Source organism: Amphiprion ocellaris, chromosome 20 (genome assembly GCF_022539595.1).
Source record: "Amphiprion ocellaris isolate individual 3 ecotype Okinawa chromosome 20, ASM2253959v1, whole genome shotgun sequence".
NCBI classification, from domain to species: domain Eukaryota; kingdom Metazoa; phylum Chordata; class Actinopteri; family Pomacentridae; genus Amphiprion; species Amphiprion ocellaris.
The window spans coordinates 629520-646148 of NC_072785.1; the positions used below are offsets into that span (position 1 = coordinate 629520).

Genomic DNA, 16629 nt, shown 5'->3' on the forward strand with positions numbered 1-16629 from the left:
ATTCATATGAAAGTTAATCTACAGCTCCATTCAATTCAAAGAGGCTTTGCTGGCAGTGATGTTTCAAGAAACAATGTTGCCAAAGCATCAAGCTACAATTTATCCAAATGTATAAACAGTACACAATAAGAGTAAGATAAACATTAATAGAGCATTAAGATTGATATATTTAATTATATGCATTATACCATGTGCATGTGTGTGAGTGTCTCATGCCAGGAATGTTTGTCTTTGTTTTCGAGTGCCCAGTAAATGTTCTGTACGACTGACGTCAGGTGACTGTGCAGAAGAATGGAATGCTGCTTCTTCTTGGTTGAGTAAATTCCCTGCAGGTGTCTGCATTGACTTTGGTCTTAATAAAACACGAGCAGATGACATTACACTCCAAATCATCTCAGAATGCTGAAACTTTTGCCGTTTCATCCTGAAAGGAGTATTCCAAAAAGTATCTTTTCAGTGTCCTGTGTGACTAAGAAGCTGAAACACATAGAAAAAGCTACATTTTCAAATATTTCTGTGTTTGTATGGATGAGGCCTAAGTGTCATCTGAATGCAGCTTTGATGAAAGAAAACAAAGGAGTTGCTGTGATCAGCACTGCTAATCTGCCTCAGATTGATTGCTCACTTAGGAGCAGAGCATAATCTGAAATATTTGTTCTTCATTTTACATATCAGACCTTCTTATGATCTAAAATGTTTCTAATTCCCATACTTGAAATGTAACTTTTGGTTTTGATTTTAGGATCAAAACATGGCGATGAGACAAAAGTCAAGGCTGCCTTTAGTTTTTATTTCATTCCATTTGCAATTTATTCAGATAGCATGTAAAGATACATACTGCTCTATACCTCTGCAGGACACAATAAACACATATCGACTTCGCCAAGGAACGTGCCGGAGTTATGCGATGATCAGTATTGGTTTGTTTGTCTGTTTGTCTGTGTGCTCACAGCATTACTCAAAAACAGACTAATGGATTTGGATGAAATTTTCAGGAAAGGTCAGATATGAGTTACCTTTTTGTTCATTTGACTCACATGTTTCTTGTTTCTGCATTTGGGACATCTACCTTAAATTCACAAAACAATTTTTTTTTATTCAGTCAAGGAATGTGGTGGAGTTATGTAACAATCAGCATTGGTTTGTCTGTCTGTCTGTCTTTTAGCAACATTACTCAAAAACAGATTAACGGATTTGGATGAAATTTTCAGGGAAGGTCAGAAATGACTCAAGAACCAAGTGATTAGATTTTGGCAGTGATACAGCCTGTAGTCTAGATCCATGAATTTGTTAAAGATTTCTGTATCATTGACAGATAGCGGCACAGCATCACTGTAACTATGACAACAAGTGAACACTATGTCAGCTGCCTGCTGATGATCACGTGATTGTGATCCTACTACAAATCGACTGCTGTGGGCCACAAATTTTTCAAAGATTTAATACGTTGGAAATCATACAACGACTGACCAGCCTCGGTGAAGTACTGTACACCCTGAGTGCTTTTCTAGTTTTTAACTGTTGTTTTCTAAGATATTTGGTCTGAACATGAAATGAGACGTTCTGTTTATATACATATACACTACCAGTCAAAAGTTTGGACACACCTTGTCATTCAATGGCTTTTATTTAATTATTTTATACATTGTAGATTAATACTGAAGACATCAAAACTATAAAAGAAAACATATGGAATTATGTTGTAAACAAAAAAGTGTTAATTGTCAGTATTAATCTACAATGTATAAAATAATACAAATAAATGAAAAGCACTGAATGAGAAGGTGTGTCCAAACTTTTGACTGGTAGTGTACATATAATTAAAAAAGCGAAATTTGCTGTTGCAATTTGAATTTGGACCTATGACCTTAATATTAATTAAATCCTATTTCTTGCACCCTGTTTCCTATAGTATACTGTAGTTATACTTAAGGGGCTGACCAGCTATTTTCTACCTTCTCTGAATCTGAACTGCTTCTTTACCTGCAAGCGATTTAAGTTCACATCATCAAACAAGGCATAGTTTCATTCTTCTGTGCCCGTTGAAACTTTAACCGCACAGGCCTAACTTTACAGCCACCGGACAGACTGAACGGATTAGCACACAGCTGCTTAACCCACAAATCAGTTTACTTCCAACAGTGACACAGGGGGATCAACAATTGTACCTGTAGTCATAGTTACCGTCAAGATTAGATCGTCATTGTGTCCTAAATGACTCCACTTCCATTATCACATATATGCTTGACAGACACTAAACTGATCACCACTACTTCTCATTTCAGATATTCCAACACAGTAAGAAAAATAAATAAATAATGGCTAATCAAAGTGTTACAAGCTTAACTAGCAGGAGTTAAATTACATTTTGGTCTGACTGAAAAACTCGTCTGACTGCAAGCCTGCTTCGTCCAGTGGAAACTGATCCTGTTGGTGAACCTGCTCTGAGTGTGCTGTTTTGTCCTCAGGGCCAGATAAAGCTGCTGTGGTATATAGTCTGCAGGCATGTCAGACAGAGGCAATAAAGTGAGTGCTGCTGACGAGCTTCAGGACCAGCAGACCTGAGGAGCAGAGCAGATGATGGGCAGACTGTGATCGTACAGAGCTGAAGGAGTGCAAACAGGCTTATCAGGAGGACATGGATTTCAAGTGTTAAGATAAAGAGAATTCATGTTTGTTAGACCTTCATTAGTACATAGTAGATAGTGGACATTGTTTTATGCTCAACGTTGTTTTGGTTTATCATGACTTAAATCTTTAAAGTAAAATTGAATTCAACCTTCTTTGCTTATTGCCTTTCTGGGTTTACGTCTGATCATGGATGTATGTTACATATCATCTCCCATCTCACTTCTTTCAGCTATCAAATAAAAGGCAAAAACATGGGCTGCTTGACCTTGTGATGACATACTTGCTGTGGTCTCATACTTGGAGTCTGAAACAGTGTGTCAAAACAGATCTGATAAAACCCCAATCTCACCTGTGTGCTGCTACAGAGCTGTCAGGAATTCTTCTTCTTTCTGGACACATGCACAATTGATCATGGGTGTGTTTTCACATGAGATGGAAATGGGTATATTGGATGCACATGGACACTTGCATCAATACCGGTGGACTGTTGGGGCTGATGGTGGCTGAATACTAAAATAATGAATGTCCTACACAGAGGTAGAGCCGAGGGCTGGCCATGGCAACCTCATACAACCAACACTAAGCAAACTGAGTACGTACTACACAAATGTACTCATAGAACTGGAGTTACACCCACTAACTACTACCAGTGCACTTCAACAAATTAGAATATCATTAAAAACAAATCCTAAGTTATTTCAGAAAGTGAAAATTAAACAGAATATTTGATTTCAAGATTAAGTAAATTATTATTTAAAAAGCATAATCGTCTATCTCTCAGTCTAGTTCAGCAAACGCAAACACAATTGTTGAAAAGACTGCTGACTTGAGGCCCACACCCTGCTTTTTGGAGTCACTGTGCCACCTCACTGTGAGTTTCAACTTCAGCCTGGTCGCCCCTTTGAAATCTGTCTAGCCCTAACACTGGTCCAAAGTGGCAGAACCAGAGAGTACCAAAGGTTCATTCTTTACACTATGGTATCTTGGTATCTGCAGAGCTTTTGACTTTGGTAGAGCTGTTTGCAGGAACAATTTGTTTGCAGATAGCAGCTGGGTGCAACTTCTTTAAGTCTTCTTGTCATAAATGGGTCGCCAGGTTCGGTTGCCTGTCAAAGTTCCAAATTGCACTTTTTACAGATTAAACAAATGATACAGTCAGTTAATCAGTGAACTTCACAGATGGTAGGTGTATATGTATTTTTTACAGAACCAACTGTAAAGGCCATATATATCATGGCAGTCCTGAATTTCCAATGACTGATAACTAATGGAATCATTGAAACGCAAGTATCTTTGTCAACAAAAGCAATCATGCATTTTCATTCTTTCTTAGATTTATTATAGGTCTTCTAGAAATATGACAAAATATGAGGCGTCAAAAATTTACATTAATTGACTAAATGTTCCTCAGATATTTTCAGTCAGGATGTTGGGGAGGCCCATCTAAAACCTTAATTCTAGCTTGATTCAGTCATTTCTTTACCATTTTCGATGCGTATTTGGGGTCATTAGCTTGTTAGAGCACTCAACTGTGTCCAAGACCCAACCTTTTGGCTGGGAGCCAATGTTTTTAAGTTTTCCTGAAGACCATATTTTGTGTAAAAAACTGTTGCATTGGCACCAAAACAGCCCCAAAGCATAATACTAACACCACTGTGCTTGATGAACAGTATGGTGGCCTTGAGGTTAAAGGCCTCATCTTCTTTCCTCCAAACATATTTCTAGTCATTTTAGCCAAATAGCAAAATATTCGTTTCTCTTAACAACAGAGCTTTTCTTCAGAAGGCCTTATCTTTGTCCGTGTGATCAGCTGAACACTTAAGTTGAGCTTTAAAGTGCCATTTCGGGAGAAGCGTCTTAGAACTGGCTCCTAGAGACTGTAGTGTTTGTGGCTAATGAATGTATCAGATGGCTCCTACTTAAATTGGTTCGGAGATGTCAGCAGCTCTATTCATTTGTAATCACTCGCACGTTGAGAGATCGTACCACTAAGACAGTCTGATCAACAGCATTCTACATCACCAAAACTAACAAATGAATGTGCTGTATGTATATTTTTGACCCTGCAGATTTTGTCGTATTTCCAGGAGACCTATAATAAACTTTCCAAAAAAACTAAAATGCATGACTACTCCACCAAGGAATGTGGCAGGGTTATGTGACGATCAGCGTATGTTTGTTTGTCTCTCCGTCTGTTTGCAACATTACTCAAAAACAGATTTGGATGAAATATTAAGGGAAGGTCAGAAATGACACAAGGACGAAGTGATTAGATTTTGGCAGTGATGCAGCTTATAGTCTGGATCCACATATTTGTTCAAGAGTTCTGTATCATTGCGAGATAGCAGCATGGTGTCACTGTAACCATGACAACAAGTTAACGCTACACCAGCTGCCTGCTGACGATCACATCATTGCGATCCTACTACAAATCCACCACTGCCGACTTATCGGGACTTATCAGTGGGAAATCATACAAGGACTGAGCAGCCTTGGCAGAGTACTGCGCTCTCTGAGTGTTTTTCTTGTTATTTTTGGTGACAAAGATGCATGTGTTTCAATGATTAAATCATAGAAAATTAAGAGTTGTAGAGTCTTTGGAAACTCAAGATTGTCGTGTTATATGAACAATATGGTGCCTATATAGTAATAAAGTACATTACCAGTATACATAAACTTTGTTTTACAACTGTACATACTTAACATAGAGGGATGAGATGAATACAGGCTCCACTCTCACTGTACTCTATAACAGAGTATTACCCCAAACAGTACTACTTCAGGACTGCTGGAGGAATGATCTAGGAGTCACCAACTTTCAGATTTATCGTCTGTGATAAATGAGCTTTGCAGATTCACTGAAACTGCCAACTGCTGTTATGACTGAAATTCAATTATTGCATTTCTAAAATATCACATATGCAAGTGACTTCACAATCAACAATGAGTCTCACATAACCCCAAGTGAATGACCATACCATTACTTTTATTGTATATATACTGGGCTACAATTATAAAAAATAAAGAAAAGGAAAATAATTCAGAGAGAAAAATTAAAGGTATTTGTGATCCATAAGGTGCAGACCGCAAACCACTGCAGCACAGTATTACAGTATGAGTGAGAAGTTCAATTTCTATACCAATGTCCCTTAAATATTTGCTGCAGGTTGTGATGGCCCATAATTCCCATACTGATAACAGTTCATCGCTCATTCTGCGTGGCTCCATTCTGCTGGTGTTCTGCTGCTCGGTGAACAGTCACTCCATGCTGGCTTTGTGAGACCAATATCTTGCTGACATGGGTTCTTTTCCTACCCCACTTTCACTGTATTTCAAATAAATGTCCGTTCTCTTTCAACTTTGTTTAGTCCTTAAAGGAAAAACCCACCTTAAACCACAAATACGGTTGTAAAACAAGCTGGGGGTTCATTTTCTTGTTTGGTGGTTTGTATTGTTTTCACTAATTCCAGTTTCTCCTTGAGGGCATTTGGCTGATCATGCACCTACACTTTAACATGAGTGGGGTTTTGAATGCAAAGCTTTTACTTGTCACAGCACAGATTTCTGTATTGGTGCTTTTACTTACTTTTACTTTTGTGTGGTGAGTTTGCTCAGTGACCGAGTTACAGGAGATGCAGAGTTATGATGTATATGATGGAATCAGGGCTAAAAAGCCACAACTGTCAAAGTCCTAAAGTTTTGGCTGTCGTGTTACATAACCAGAAATACATTTTAAGTTTCCATGTAAGTTCACAAGGCTGTAATTTGAACTACAGCTGGACAAACTGCAATGTTTACATGATTAAAGATGATACAGCATCATCCACATATAACTACAGACCTTAACTGATGCTAAAGGTGCTCTGCTGTATACCGTCCTTAATGAGTTAAAACAGGTTTTGCGTGTCAAATTCTTATTTTTTGTTTATTAGTGTCATAAATTTCTTACTACATCCAAATGTCAGATTTTGGTTTTTGCCTCGTCTCCCTGAAACACAGAGGAAAAGGCTCCTTCACAGAAAATCTTGTTAGAGAGTTCCTTACCATCTGTATATTTAATAAAACCACACAAATTTAAATGTTAGACATTACCCTTTCTGTAGATTTTGGGATAGCTGGGGACTGAAATACAAATCTTGGCTCTTTTCACAGCTTGTTTTGCAGAATTAATTTTATGATAAAAAAAAATGCACATCAGGGCTGGCTTTATTCTTCATGTCTATCAGAGGTCTCAATATCACTGGTTTATCACAGCTCACAAGTTTAGCCCGTTTTGTGTTCGTGAAAAGAAGAGTAGTATAATTTACTGACAGTAAAACTGGATCAGGTGGACCATCTATTTATCAAATATGCCTTACTGGAGAACAAGGCACAGATTGTTCTACCTCTTTACTGAGAATTGTACCATTACACATGAAATATAGTTCATTTTTTTCCAAAAAGTGACAGCCATTGTCAACATCATTATCATCACTTGCAGATTGGCAGGTTAAAAGACAAGTGCAAACGCTGCTAAAACAAGGAAGAACACTTCATCATGGTCTATGAGTAATCCAAAAGTACAGGGGCTGGTTTGAGTGGATTTTTCCTTTAAGGTTCCAATAAAGGGCCGTGGGAGAGGATCACTTCGATGACTGTCAAAGTAGAGAATTAAAACAAGTCTCAGTTGATCATTCGTAGTAGTGTGACTTCATTCATAATACCCATTTCAGGCAGGATGTCACAACATGACATCCAGACATTTTACCCCCAAATTACAGAGATTTTTTTTACAGTGTATTTGTCACGTCATACCTTGCAGGCATACTTTGACTTTCCTCCCAAAGCCCCTTATTGTCTCTTTAAATAGATTTGTGTAATACCAGCAACTGAAACAGCAGCAAAGCCTGAACCACAAGTTAGTACTTAACATTACGGCATCATATATACAGTTCTTTTCATTGTCTATCGTTCGCTCCCTTTCGCACTCTGACATGAGGTAAAGTATGGCGCCCAAGTGCAATGCTCAGTTGTGCTACATGTACAAAAAATAAAATAATAAAAAAAAAAAAAGCCAGTAGGAGAAAACATAGTCTGCTCTGCTCACCTTCAGCACTTCCACACTTTCCTCCTCAATTTCTCAAGAACAAACAAAACAAGAAACAAAAACAAAAGATGATGCCACTTGTGGCTGACAAGATTATTTGTGATCCTTATTTTCCATCAGTCACAGAAAAAAATACAGTGGGCGTGGCACCATATGAGAGATTTCACATTCTTTTTTGTTTTTTTAAATAATCCCTCCCAAAGTCTGATGAATAATTAGTGTGTTTAGCTGGAGAAATCTAAATGGCTGTGTGTGACCACAGACTGAGATGTGGCAAAGTGTGTGACGGCGGGTGGGACATACGCTCCAATTCTGAAGTCTAACAGAGTCTCTCTAATAATGGGGAAATCTGAAAGCACAGTCCAGTTTAATAGGTAGACTAGAGGATCACACACCTGCTTGAGAAATAACGACAGATTGCACTCTGTTTGACAGTGACTGATTGTAGAAAGATGTACTGAAGTTTTGATGTGTAACTGATTTGATATGATAGCTGATGAATTTCCCAAGTTCATACTTGAGTATTCACTTGGTTAGCTGTGGGACCCAAAATAGGAAATGTACAGAACCCAAAGAGAGATCTGGGAGACGGGATTAACACCTGTCCCGGTAACAAACGGAACAATGACAATGAATCATAATTCATGCTTCATTCCAGTACAATTCCAATCCAGTCTATGCTTCCGCTTATCTCCTCTCACAGAGAAGGCACTGAGATTTGTGTCTCGTGTCCGTGACTTCGGACACGAGACACAAATGACTGTGAGGGAGTGTAACTTGCTGAAAGAGATCTGTTTGTTGTATACTGTATGTGTGACACAGATGACACTACTGTCACAGTAAAAAGACTACAGTATGTGTCCCTAAACTGAATTGCAGCCTTGTCCAGAAATGACCACTGAGAGCACTGTCATTTGAGGTAGAAGCACCTGTGTGTGGGATTATATGACTGTGGATTAGATTTCAGATAACTATACTAACACAGTTTAGAAAGCACACAGGTAAATGTCTCTTCCAACCTTTATTTATGAGGATAGATTTGAAGAGATAAATCAAGTAGTTTCCTCTGCCTATTTTTGGTGTATATTTAATGTTTAAGAGTGCAATCTGCTTACCTCTGCAAGCACTGATCCTCATTGAATCAATCAATCCTCTCTTTTTACCCAGGATTCAAACAGATTCGAAACTGATAATGAATGAAGAAAAAAAAACAGCTAGGCTTATGTGCAGAGTAAACACTTCTTCTCCCTGCCCCCTAAAATCATTAAGTCTCAACCTCAAGTATGGGAGGGGGAAGAGACGACGACGCAGCTCTCCTCTACAGCTTGATGGCTGACGAACAGGACAACCAAACAGATTTGTTTTTCTTTTTTTAAAAAAAAGGTCAAATAAAGAGGTATTATAGTTACAGTGCAAAAAAGATGAGAAATTCAAGCTTAATACAAAAACATAGCACCAAACAAAAAAGAAAAAATAAAGACAAGAAAATGCATGCAATTAACTGAGGTATTCAAGTGAAAAAAGGGCTTACTGATGAGAAAAAAAAAGACATTTAGCAAGAAGCAAAATTTGTCAGAACAAAAACCACAAAAAAGGCTGGTATCCTTATCCCTAGGAATTGTCTTCAACCTCATAGTGTCACATCTGCTTTAGCTTTGGTAGGTACGGGATGTGAGGAACACTAGTGTGTTGAAATGAAATGGCCTTTTTCACAAAGACTATTTGAAAAGATTCTGTCTTACATGAGTATCCAATTTGTAGAAAAGTCTGCAGCATATTGAACGTGTGATATGTCTTTCTTTCTTATATCAAAACTGGATGATTCGCTGTGTGGAAAGACATTTAGTGCGCAAGAATGACTAATTTTACTCTATCCATTCTTAGTATCAAAACATGGTAAACCAAATCACCAATATAATGCCATAAACATCTGATCTCGTTCTCACACACTCTAGATATATTCATAGATGATTTAGAACATTTATAGAAGCCATCCAGTTGTCATGGTTTATACATAAGCTACAAGAACATGCAACCGCAAGTGCGATTAAAAACTAGTTTAAATTACAGTAACTGGGAATGTTGAAATTCCTATCTGTTTTGCAGGATATGAGGGTTAGCCTTAGCATCTAAGACCGAATATTATTTATGTATTTTATATTTTTATATATATATTTATATACTTTGCTACGTATATGATTTTGGTGTCAATGTGACCACACAATTTTCAAAATAACAGACCCTAATGGAATAAGTGCAAAAATGATCAAGAATACCATTTCAAGACAGATTTCAGACAGAAGTGCCACCAGGGTTTTGCTCCAGTGGTATCTGTTAGCCATGTCTGCCGTTAGCGTTTTAAAAACCGCTTTAAAACTGACTGGCACTAGTGCACAGGCTGAGAAGTTTTGCTTTTTTTTCTTCCTACATACTTTGATTTACACCTCTGATTGAACTATGTACAATCTAATACTACACAATAAGCTTAAGCCTCATCTCACTGACAGAGGTTAAAAACTAAACAAACAAAAAACCTGTGAGGAATTGACACTGCGACCTGACGTTTTTTTTTTTTAAACACTTTGCTAAACGTTAATAAAGCACTCATGTGATTACACAAAGCAGAGAAGGAAAGTAAAGATTGTGTTTGCGCAAAAAAAAGAAAGAAAGAAAGAAGGTAAAGGATTCAACGTGAAATCTGTTGTGAGATCAGTCTGCTTCTTTTCCTTTGTCTCCACAGTGTTCCCCGGCTGCCTTGGTTGTGCCATCACAGGCTGAAAATACAGGGCTAGCAACACGCTGTTTTGTGAAGCTGACGTTGCTTTTGTTTCCATTAGCGTCAATAGCTTAGGTGCTAATGCTGAGAGCTCAGTTGTTTTGGACCTGAGGTTGATTGGCTTTGAGGCTGCGCAGAGCTCTTCGCGCTGCCGCTGACTTGGCGATCCGGTAGCTGCGACCAACTCCTTTAAATTTGCCCTTACCGACGACCTCCACTGTCACCCGGACCTTCCCATCATACGTTCTCTCTGCAGGGCTGCAAAAACAGGATAGGAAACAGGGTTTCAGACTGTAGATACTCCAGAGTCAGCATGACAATTTTACGTTTTCCAACACATTTGGACAAACAAACATTTGATTCCTTTTTGAAACAGGGCCTACAGATGATTATACAAAAACAAATGACACACAAGTTGACATTTCATAGTCATGTTCATAATTGAAATAAACACAAAGCCAGATTAGTCACACAGAAAAAGTAAGTACATTTTTCAAACTTTAAAATCCATACAATTCCAATCAGGGGTTACAGTTTAGGTGCCTATATTTAGAACTTCCTCATGAAGTGACAGGTGGAATATGTCTCTTTAAAACCTGTGACAGGCTCTGCCATTGTCTCTGTTATTGAACTATGTGGTGTCATCATGCCAACATCGTGAGAGTTCTGTAGGCCTTCAGAAAAAAAGGTGGGTGGCTATAAGTCTGGCAAGCGATTTGAAAACATCTACAAATCATTTGAAACTACCAAGATGTCCTAATCAGAGTCATAAAATCTGTTTTCTGAGTGAAGTTAATCTTTGACAAAATGGCACCTCTTCACCAGTTTATTCCATTAGGCTCTTGTGTGATAGTTAGTTGAAATTAGCGTATGGATTTTTGAATTTCGGCGGAAAAAAGCATTTAGTGAACTCACATTGATCTGTATCTACCAAACAGTACAAGGATCATCCTCAAGTAGGGTTGGATCCGAATATCCGAATGTTCGGGTGTTACGGTGGTACCTGAATATTTATTTTGAGATACAAATATTCAGATCCCCACCCCGCACCCCACCCCCACCGGTAAAGATCTGTAGGTAACTCTCTAGCTGTCGGGGTCAAAGTTCTGGATTTACAACAAGAAAGACGTGCAAAACTGACCTGCATGGGTGGCATGACAGGTAAAAGCCTTATTGGAGGAGAATATCTGAAGAATACTGGAGTAAAAGTATAGTCTTCCAGTAAAGATTAAAGTAAAGACAAGGTTTTAGAAATATTGTACAGTGGACAGATAAATCAAACACAGAGCTGTTTTGAGTACAGTAACAGTAGACATGCTTTTAGTAGACCAAAGACAGCTTTTCAGGAGAACCTCACATTAACGGTAAAGCATGAAGCTGGAAACATTATGGTTTGGGGTTGCTTTGCTACCTCAAGAATGAGGCAATTAGAAATTGTTCACGGCGTTAATTAGGCAGTTTGCAATCAATGAATCCTGCATCATATAAAAGAAATAAATAAATTCACCACAGAATGGCTCAAAAACAAGACACTGAGTGTCATGGCATGATGAACTCAAGTACATTAAAAAAAAAAAACAGAAATACTATATTCAGTCATTACTTTGCACTGTTCTGTTGTAGTAGTTGCCATTTCAACTATCTTTCATTTGTTCCCCAAGTTAAGGGTGTTATTAATATGCACTACGCAGCCACAGCAATAAAACAATATTAATTAAATAGTCACAATGGTCTCTATCAAGGGGTAAGAGATATTGGGCAGTAGGTCAACAGTAAGTTCCTAAAGTTGAAGTTTTGGAAGCAGAAAAAAGACGCAGCATAAGGAAATAAATCAATTAAACAAGGACCTAACAGTGATGACTGGGCTAATGGATCAGAGCATCTCCAAAGTGGAAGTTCTTTTTTGCATGTTGCTGGTGTGCAGTAGTTAGTACCTATGAATTGATTTAAAAATGACAACTGGTGAATTGGCAAGAAGGTCACAAGCACCCAAGGGTAATTAATGCATGTGGGGAGTGGGAGCTGGACTGTGGGGTTTGAGCCCCCATGAGAGCAACTATACCACATACTGCTAAAAACCTTGACATCGAAGTGACAGAAAGGTGAAAGAACAGGCTGTATGAGGGCCTTGTAGTTATGTGGTGCACATGCTGACCCTTGTCCACCAGGACAGGAAGCAAAGTGCAAAGTTTTAAATTGCCCCCAGGGGAGAAAAAAAGCTTTTTTTTTTGGTTGAATTGAAAAGAGTTTAGGTGTTGCCTTGGATTTCAAATTTCTCTGATCTCAAGCCCATCAAATATCTGGACGGATGCTATAAAAAAAAATCTGTTGTTAAGTAAAGCACATTGTCCAATATGAAAACAGATGATCTACATTTGCATCTACTCATGTATGTATGATAAGTGTGATGACAGAAGCAGTCAGTTGTGTGTGTTGAACTCCAACCTGAACTTGGCAGTTTCTGGTTCCATCTCGAGCAGCTCCCTCACAGGAGAGCGTGGCACATTGGCAGAGAATTTTTCTGTAAGCAGTGATGAGGAGAGCAATGAGAAAAATCAATGGCATGATGAAAACTCCACTCGTGTCCACACAACTGGCGAAAATCTTGAATGTTTGCAGTCACTCAAGTTCTCTGCATAAACCGCTCATCGATACTGACGAACAATAAATAAATAAATAAATGGACTTTTAGTTCCTCACCTATAAGTGGCCTCATCATTGGATAATAGACTTGCCACACAGTCTCCAAAGACATCCTGCTGTCCATGTAAATTGCTCCAGCTAGTGACTCAAAGATATCCCCCATGGCCTTAGGGACTTCAATGTCCTCCTCCTTCTCCTCATCTTCTTCAGAGCGTCGCAGCTGTTAACAAAAACACAAAAAGGTCTTAGTTAATGCCATAACAATACAGACATAAAGCTAAAATAGCCTGACTAAGAATGAACATTTCCACCTCAGTCTGTCAGGATTGCAGCACTCTTCTGGTTTAGCACATCCAGACATTCCAGTGCAGCATTCAACTGTATATATTAATGCTGCCGAAGTGAAAAATCATCCAAGTTGCACCAGTGAGAATGACTGAATTCTGTCACAAGATTTGGCAAAATACTAGTCACTGAAGCAATTACTGATTCATTTATCTGTTCTTTACCATTTTAACTAAATTACAAAGCTTGGTGTACAATAAACAATAAACAACATCTATAATAAAGTTTCTTAACTTTACTGTAAATTGTTTCAAGCCCAGATTTGTAGAGTTCACTACAAAGCAGTTCTATGACACTGGCAAACCTATGACATTGCCTTGGACAACAAAGTACAAGGTAACATCACATTTCCTTCCCCTCCCCGCTGTGACATGTGACAGAAAAAGTGTAGAGAGTTTGGAGCTCCAATTTATAAAGACACTGATGAAAACTGGGGCAAAAGTTGAAGGGCTAGCAGAGGTAATAAGCTAACAATGTGCAATGCTAAGCTAGAGTTAGGCAATATGACTAATTAATAAAACTACTAATACAATAGAAATGCATCTATTGTTGGATCATCAAAAGGTTGGACCCCCTTTTGCCTTCAGTACTGCCTTAATTCTTCGTATCATACTTTCAACAAGGTGTTGGAAACATTCCTTAGAGATTTTGGTCCATATTGATATGATAGCATCACAAGGTTGCTGCAGATGTGTCAGCTGCACATCCATGATGTGACACTCTCATTCCACCGCATCCCAAAGTTTCTGTTGGATTGAGATCTGGTGACTGTGGAGGCCGTTGGAGTACAGTGAACTGACTGTCATGTTCAAGAAACCAGTTTGAGATGATCTGAGCTTTGTGCATTTGTGCATGCTTTGGTGCATTATCCTGCTGGAAGTAGCATCAGAAGATGGTACACTGTGGTCATAAAGGGATGGACATGGTTAGCAACAATACTCAGGTAGGCTGTAGCGACTAAACAATGGCCAGTTGTTACTAAGGGGCCCAAATTGTGCCAAGAAAATATTGCCCACACAATTACACCACCACCAGCAGCCTGAACCGTTGATACAAGGCAGAATGGATCCATGCTTTCATGTTTACGCCAAATTCTGACCATCCGAATGTCACAGCTGAAAACGAGACTCATCAGACCAGGCAACGGCTTTCCAGTCTTCTATTGTCCAATTTTCCAATTGTAGTCTCAGTTTCCTGTTCGTAACTGACAGGAGTGGCACCCGGTGTGGTCTTCTGCTGCTGTAGAACATCTGCTTCAAGGTTGGACATGTTGTGCATTCACAGATGCTATTCTGCATTCCTTGGTTGTGTTACTGTTGCCTTTCTCTCATCTCCAACCAGTCTGCTCATTCTCCTCTGACCTCTCACATCAACAAGGCATCTCTGTCCAGACAACTGTCGCCCACTGGATATTTTCTCTTTTTCGGACCATTCTCTGTAAACCCTAGAGATGGGCGTGTGTGAAAATCCCAGTAGATCAACAGTTTCTGAAATACTCAGATCAGCCCGTCTGACACTATCGATCATGCCACGTTCAAAGTCACTTAAATCCCCTTTCTTCCTCATTCTGATGCTCGGTTTGAACTTCAGCAAGTTATCTTGACCACATCTACATGCCTAAATGTACTGACTTGCAGCCATGTAATTGGCTGACTAGCTATTTGTGTTTACAAGCAATTAAACAGGTGTACCTAATAAAGTGGTCAGTGAGTGTGTATGTCTCACACTTAAATGTTCCAGATCATCAAACTAATATTTATATTTATTGAATATTAGACAGAGATAACCCACAAAACACCATTTCTAGATTTACTGACAACCTATATCACCCCCGTGAAAAAGTAATTGCCCCCTAAACCTAATAACTGGTAGGGCTCTTGGCAGCAACAACTGCAGTTAAACATTTGTGATAGATTGTGATCAGTCTTTTACATCGCTATGGAGGAATTTTGAACCCTCTTCTTTGCAGAATAGTTTTAATTCAGCCACATGGGGTGTTTTTTGAGCATGAACTGATCGTTTGATGTCTTGCCACAGCATCACAGTTGAATTGATGTCTGGACTTTGACTCAGCCACTCCAAAACCTTAATTTTGTTCTCTTTGAGCCAATCAGAGGTGGACTTGATTGTTTGCTTTGGGTCATTGTCATGCTGTATGACGCATTTGTGCTTGAGCTTTAGGACATGAACTGATGATGGATATTCTCCAGGAAGATTTTCTGATTGAGAGCAGAATCCATCGTTCTATCAGTGATGACAAGTCGTCCAGGTCCTGTGGAAGAAAAGCAGCCCCAAACCATCACATTACCACCAACATGGTACATGTTCTCCTTGTGGAATGCAGTATCAGCTTTACACCAGATGTAATGGACCCATGTCTACCAAAAAGTAGGGCTGGCCCGAATAGCAATTCTGGGCTCCGAACATTCCAGCCCTACCAAAAAGTTAAACCTTCGACTCATCAGTCCACAGGATGTTATCCCAAAAGTCTTGGGGCTCATCTAGATATTGTTTTTGCAAATGCTGGATGAACCCTTACATTCTTTGTGGTCAATAGTGGTTTGCACCTTGCAACTCTCTCATGATGCCATTTTTGCCCAGTGTCTTCCTGATTATGGAATCATGTAGACAGACCTTAACTGAGGTCAGTGAGGCCTGCAGATGGTCTGGTTTCTTTTGTGGCCTCCTGGATGAGATATCGACACTCTCTTGGAGAAATTTTGTTAACCGGTCACTCCTGAGAAGGTTCACCACTGTTCCATGTCTCTCCAGACTTTGTTGTGTATCTGTTTTTGAATCTCTTTACAATGTGGCATCATGTGCTGATTTTAGAGACTCTTTAGACCCTCTATCTATCCATCTATCCATCTATCTATCTATCTATCTATCCATCCATCCATCCATCCATCCATATGACACAATACATTTTGTGTCAAATGGAAGAGACACAAGTTGATATTGGACCTTGCAGAAATGTTCTAACAGGACTTATCAATGTGACTAGGGTTGTATAAATTCTGAATCAGCATCAGATTAATATCTAACCATTATCATGACTTGAACTGTAGTATAAGAACATTAGGTGATGTGTTCGAGCTAAAACTGGATTTAAAGTTGCTATTTTTCTTGTCATGTAAACAAAAAAAAA

At 38.9% G+C, this 16629-nt stretch overlaps 1 protein-coding gene across 2 annotated transcripts in view; it reads right to left on the reverse strand.

The window, feature by feature from the left end:
- Positions 1 to 5596: 5596 nt before the first annotated feature.
- dicer1 (dicer 1, ribonuclease type III) overlaps positions 5597 to 16629 on the reverse strand; it is a 47678-nt gene continuing 36645 nt past the window's right edge. For both annotated transcript variants that reach the window (XM_023289733.3, XM_023289732.3), the window contains 3 exons: positions 13194 to 13356; positions 12939 to 13014; positions 5597 to 10751 (listed from right to left, as the gene is read on the reverse strand). In XM_023289733.3, coding sequence (XP_023145501.1) covers positions 10586 to 10751; positions 12939 to 13014; positions 13194 to 13356 — 405 coding nt within the window. In that variant the 3' untranslated portion in view covers positions 5597 to 10585. The remainder of the gene's footprint in view (positions 10752 to 12938; positions 13015 to 13193; positions 13357 to 16629) is intronic.